Source organism: Vidua chalybeata, chromosome Z (genome assembly GCF_026979565.1).
Source record: "Vidua chalybeata isolate OUT-0048 chromosome Z, bVidCha1 merged haplotype, whole genome shotgun sequence".
Taxonomy (NCBI): domain Eukaryota; kingdom Metazoa; phylum Chordata; class Aves; order Passeriformes; family Viduidae; genus Vidua; species Vidua chalybeata.
Genome location: NC_071570.1, coordinates 39,493,455 through 39,499,454, shown reverse-complemented (window position 1 = coordinate 39,499,454; position 6,000 = coordinate 39,493,455). Strand labels below are relative to the sequence as shown.

General features: G+C 43.5%; 1 protein-coding gene and 1 long non-coding RNA gene across 7 annotated transcripts in view; one reads left to right on the top strand and one right to left on the bottom strand.

Moving 5' to 3' along the window:
- Positions 1–637: 637 nt before the first annotated feature.
- LOC128781833 (uncharacterized) lies at positions 638–3,402 on the bottom strand. Of its 2 annotated transcripts, none has more exons than XR_008428527.1 (3): positions 2,626–3,402; positions 1,431–1,515; positions 638–1,329 (listed from the first exon to the last, which is right to left on the bottom strand). It is a non-coding gene; the product is annotated as an uncharacterized LOC128781833 (long non-coding RNA). The 2 variants fall into 2 exon arrangements; XR_008428528.1 differs by having other exon boundaries at positions 638–1,293.
- A 318-nt stretch (positions 3,403–3,720) lies between these two features.
- The window catches only part of SPEF2 (sperm flagellar 2), a 74,409-nt gene continuing 72,129 nt past the window's right edge, over positions 3,721–6,000 (top strand). For all 5 annotated transcript variants that reach the window (XM_053932462.1, XM_053932461.1, XM_053932460.1 and 2 more), the window contains exons 1-2: positions 3,721–3,819; positions 5,539–5,641. In XM_053932462.1, the coding sequence (XP_053788437.1) occupies positions 3,762–3,819; positions 5,539–5,641 (161 nt within the window). In that variant the 5' untranslated portion in view covers positions 3,721–3,761. The remainder of the gene's footprint in view (positions 3,820–5,538; positions 5,642–6,000) is intronic.

Genomic DNA, 6,000 nt, shown 5'->3' with positions numbered 1-6,000 from the left:
ACCAAGTTAGAAGTCAGGACAAGCTTCCATAGTGCTATTCTAAGAATCAGTAGGGGTCATGGAGCTGAGAAATGCACCGAGCAACCACCTGTGGAAACATGTGGTAAGCACAAACCTCAAGATCATGATTTTTTTGTTTAGAGCTTAGTCCTTTTCTGTCCTCAGTACAGACATGAGGGCCCAGAAGAGAGTATATGTGAAGGACAAATAAATTCAAAACTAAGTTTTAAAGTGGACATGATCATTCAATCATTGTCAGAGGGGATAAGTACCCTTGAGATTAGCTCAGGAGGTTAGAGCATAGTGCTAATAATGCCAAGGTTGCAGATTCAAACCCAGTATGGCCTTTTTGCTTAAAAGTTGCAATTGATGATCCTTGTGGATCCAACTTCCAACACAGACTATTCTGTAATTCTGTGATTCAAATAACGTAAAGTAAAATGAATAATAAACTGGGAGGGAAGAGTGAAAAGAAGCCCTAAGAAAAGTGGAGGCTATCTAGCCTCTTTGTAACTTCCCAGGAAACAAAAAAAACCAAGGAAATAATATAAACCATAACATTACAAGTAAAAAAAAAATATATATATATATATATATATATAAAAAATTTAAAAGTATGTTTATAAACAATCTTGCTGATACAGGAAAAAGCAAATTTTGGTGCATAAAAGGAAGCTCCTTAACACAGACACTCTTTAATTACTCTGTTTTAGTTTACTGCTATTACTGTTGGCACAGCTTCACTCTACATGCAATTTAATTCAAGAATTCAGGTACTGCTTCATTTTACTTTTCTTAATCTTAGTTGTATTAAATTGCAGACTTAATTCCCCCATCAGTTTATTATCTTGAAGATTTAGAAGTATTTTGGTTATCCTTTTGTGATAAAGTTTATTGATATTCACCTTTAAAACTGGATTTCACCATCTTATTCTTTATGAGTAACACTATTATGTCCATGTTATTCAAAACTAATGTCCAAGAAAAGCTATAGGCTTGGTCACATCATTTTTTGTTCTTCATGTTCGCAGTTTCTTTCAGATGGGCAAAAGGAATGAAATGTAACAGATGATCCTTGACACTTCAATTTCTGCTCAACAAGTTGCTGTCTGGTGTCTTCTATTCCTTCAGTTATTATAAATTCAGCCTGTAAACAATCCTCTTCTGTTTCAAAGCAAGTCCACAATAAGATGCATGAAGTTTAAAATAAAGACAGAGCCTTAGGTGAATGATTCATATGCATTCCACAACCCCATATTGCTGACTAAAATCTACATCATTCGAAGTACAGTCCTGTGAAAAAACAGTTTGGAATGTCCAGTGGCATTCCTAGCAGAGATGTAAAAAAACTGAGAGCGCAAGAAGTATGCAATGTTATTATTTTAAAACACTGGTGTTTTCAGCAAAGGTAGAATGAGGGAAACACTTACTTTATTTGTTTTCTGCAGTTATTTTCCTTTACATGCTCTTTGGGCTCAGCTTTCACAGTGCAGAACACTGACATCTTTCCAAGTTCTTAAATTCAGGGAAAGAATGAAGTAAAATTTTATTAATACATTATCCCATCACTTGTCAGAATAAAGAAAGCTACATTAATTTGTTAAAACAGATATAGATGAAACAGCAACCCACTACTGAATTTAAACATGAAATTCCACATATTTCTCATATTTCTAGCTTATCTGTGTAAGATTTTATTATGTCATCTCAACAGATAGAAAAATTCATGTTAATTTTAAACAAAATCAGGTGTTTAGAAATGCACCGAATATGATAGTGAACTTGATGGAATACAGTCAATAAAAAAAAAAAAAATCTGAAGACACAGGAAGTACCAGCCTTTCAAAGTCAGAGGTGATATGGAAAGAAGTTCTATACTTAATATAAATCAATTCTAGTTTGCATGTTTTAAATTAACATAAGCTGCTGATAATGACTACTTGTAGCAACAGCTAACTGTATATCAACATAAATACACATACATTGATTTCTGGAGGCAAGGAAAGAATTCCATGATAAAGCTAAAATATGTTTATTCTTTCCTCCCTGAAACACCAGAAAAACACTCTGATGATTGATTCACCCACTATAAATACAATCATAAAAATATTAAAAATTTGAACTTTTTCTTCCCCTAAAGTGTGTGAATTTTCATAAGTTCAGATATATGCAAAATTTTGAATCCTTAAAAGAATATAAATATTAATTTAAACATCTGTCCTAAAAGTACTTCCTCCCTCTTGAAGTTTTCTGTTACTTCACTCATTCATATGCCACTGACTTTACACTGACCTTTTCAAGATTTATAAATACCTGCTCAGTTATACATTTATATTCTTATTCTCAAGGATTTAATTTGATTTAAAGCACACCCTCTGTCAAAGCACACAGATTTAATTTGAGGAATTCTGTTTGTTCTCAAGGAACAGAACCTGTAACATTCCAAGTTAACTGTCACTTTTGAAAATTATCATTAGCTTTTCATTAGCCACTAGATCACCTTGTTCCTGCCCTTTGTAGCAAAAATAATCCTTCACAATTCCGTATTGTGCTGAAAGCTACTTGAAAACTTGAGTAGTTAAAATAACTTTTCCAAGAAAAAAAAAATATGGCCTATTTAATTACCCACTGTGTTGCAGTGCATTTTCCAGATGTAGCTCTCTTCCCTGTTGCTCTGCCGTTTTATTACACACGCTTCAAATAGGAGCACTGGAACCAGTACATGGCTGCTTCAGTGTGATTCTAAAACAAAGATGACTTCATGCAAACAAGAGCTGAGCAAAGCCAGTCTCGGCGGGGCTCGCCCCAAAGCGGGCTGGGCTCCCGCCCGAGCAGCTGTCTGGCACAGGGACGCTGCCGCGCCTCACACCAGCAGGGTCGCTGGAGCACACCGCCCTGCATGTGCAGCGCGCGTTCCGGGCTGCCAGCGCTCTTCTCGGCACTCCTTCATTCTTCCTCCCCCATTCCACACGGCGCCAGCACAGTAAAAACGTGTGCTCTTATGAAAACGGATTTGGGAAAAATCCCCCTGAATTAATTCACTTTCTCCCGACAGGCTGTGCTTTGCAGAGTCACAAGAATCAATCAGGTTGAAAAAGATCTCTGGGGCTGATCTCGTCCAACCTGCGAGCCAGCACCACCGTGGTCAAGAAGACCACGGCACTGAATGCCACATCCAGTCTTCCCTTGAACTCCACCATCTCCTTGGGCAGCCCATTCCAGTGCCTAATCACCCCTTCTGCGAAGAAATTACTCCTGATTCCCAGCTTTTCGATTTCTGCCCTGCACTACCCCCACCAGCTCACGGGCGCCGGACTCCCGGCGGAACAGGGAAGTGGCTGTTTAAATAAACACACGTGCACCGCGCAGCCGGGGCAGGCAGCGCTCCCGGGGCGGCAGCTCCGCGCGGGCAGCCCCACAGGACTCCGAGGCGGGGGAGAAGAGCGCGCACGGACCCGTAGCATCCCGCCGCGTCCCCCGGACCGCCGGGCTCGGCCCGGGCTCGGCCCGGGCCCGGGCCCGGGCCCGGCCCCGCCTCAGCCCCCGCCCGCCCAGCGCCTCCCCCGGGGCCGCCCCGCCCCGCCGCGCGCTCACCTTGCTCTGCGCCCGGGGACACCCGCGCGCCCGCCCGCCCGCCGCGCCTGCGCTCCCGCGCTGCCGCGCGCCCCGCCTTCGCCTCGCAGGGACCGCCGCGGTCGCCGCGGCAACGGGACGCGGCGACGGGACGCGGAGCCGGGCGGCGGCCGCGGGCGCCTCACGCCATGTCCCAGATCCTGTGCGAGTGGCTCAACCGGGACGTGAAGCTCTCCCGGCGCATCGGTGAGTGGGGCCCCGCTGCGCGGGGACAGGTAGGGCCTGGCCGCGGGGACAGTGGGGTCAGCGGGGTCAGGGTCGGGCCGTCGTGCCAGGGGTTCCCCCGCGGCCACCCCCCTGGCGGGCCCGCCCCCTTCCCGCCACCACGTGCCTCCGCATAAACATTTTTAGCCTTCTTGTGAAAGGCAGGGACTATAGAATCCGTGAGAGCTGGAGAAGACCTTCAGGACCACCGCGTCCAACTACGCAACCAGCAGTGCCCCTGTAACCCCTGAACCACAAAACCACATCACCCAGCGCCAGATCCAGACACCTCTTGAGCACCTCCAGGGACTTCACCTTCCAGGACAATATATTCCTATGCCTGAAAATTTTCAAGCTGCAGTTAATTCTTCTCAAGGGGCAGGTGCTCTCAAGAGATGGAAAGGGCTCAAACTTAAAGTGCTAATAAGGACTAGAGAATAAAAAATAGTTTAATATGTTTGGAAAGTAGAGCTTTGTTTTGAATGGCAGCTGTTGTACTGGCATTGGAAAAGCATTTGCTCTGCAAGGAAGAAACAAAACCCTCAGGAAAATTAGAGAGATGGACAATCTCCAGGTGTATGAAGTTTAATAAGGTGCCAAATTCTGCATCAGGGATGGGGCAACCCTTGTTATATGTATAGACTGGGGAAGATGATGCTGGAAAGCAGTGCCATGGAAAGGGACCTAGGGCTCCTGGTCAATGGTGAGTTGAACACGAGTCAGCAGTGCCCTGGCAGCCAGGAGGGCCAGCCCTGTCCTGGGGGCATCAGGCACAGCATCAACAGCCGGGCAAGGGAGGGGATTGTCCTGCTCTGCTCTGCACTGGGGCGACCTCACCTGGAGTGCTGGGGCCAGTTTTGGGTGGCACAATGTAAGAAAGACATGAAACTATTAGAGAGTGTCCAAAGGAGGGCAACGAGGATGGTGAAGAGTCTGGAGGGGAAGCCATGCGAGGAGTGGCTGAGGTCTTTTGGGCTGTTCAACCTGGAGGAGACTGAGGGGACACCTCACTGCAGTTTCAACTCCCTCATGAGGGGAAGAGGAGGGGCTCTGTGGTGACAGTGGCAGGAACTGAGGGAGTGGCCTGAAGTTGTGGAGGTTTAGGTTGAATATTAGGAAAATGTTTTTACCCAGAGGGTGGCTGGGCACTGGAACAGGCTCCCCAGAGAAGTGGTCATAGTACCAGCCTGACAGAGCTCAAGAAGCATTTGGAAAATGCTCTCAGGCATGTGGTGTTTGACACCTGGGGTTTGCTGTGAAGGCCCAAGAGTTAGACTCAGTTCTGATGGGTCCCTTCCAACTCAGCATATTCTGTGATTCTATGATTGTATGAAGAGGAGCACTTTAGAGCTAGCTTTTTTGTTTATCTGCATTTCATATGGAAAATCTAGTAATTATAGTTTATAGATATTTTCACAATCTCAGTGGCAATTATGATGATGGTTGCATTTTAACACTGAAAATTAGAAATTACTATGTAAAACTGATGCTGTGAAATGACTACACAGAAAGTATATTTATTTGTGATTTGAAAACTATTACTGTTTGATCAATCTCCTAAAATTTTTTTGAATTATTTATTAAACTTTGGATTTAGTTTTGTTATTAAAACAATAACAAGTTTTATTAAAATTAACATTTGGATTCTTTTAATTATTTTATCTAAAAAACTCCAAACAATGACGAAACCCCCAAACTTAGTTCCAGGATCATTTCCAGAAGAATTTTCTACTGGCTACCTCCTAGGAGAACTTCTACACAAATATGGTCTTCAGGATGACTTTAAACAATTTTCACAGAACAGGTTAGTACATATGGATAACATTTGGTCTCCTGTATAAAGTGACAAGTTTCTTACATAAAGCAGACAAAATATGTATTTCCTCAGCTAATTTGCTAATGCACTGTAGAATTTATGGAGAGTTAAAATATTTTTCAGTAATTCAAAAGCTAAATATGTTTGAGGCATGAATTGATATTTCATATTTCCAGAGAGATTGATCATACTTCTTCAAGAAGATTATGCATTTTAATTGTAACTACAATAACCAGTAGCCAGGTTAGACCAGAGGTTCAAAAAGCCTTTCAAGTATGTCTCTATGATTAGGAATAGTGTAACTCTGCCCACGATCTGTGTAGGATAAGGAATATTGTGTTGTGTTG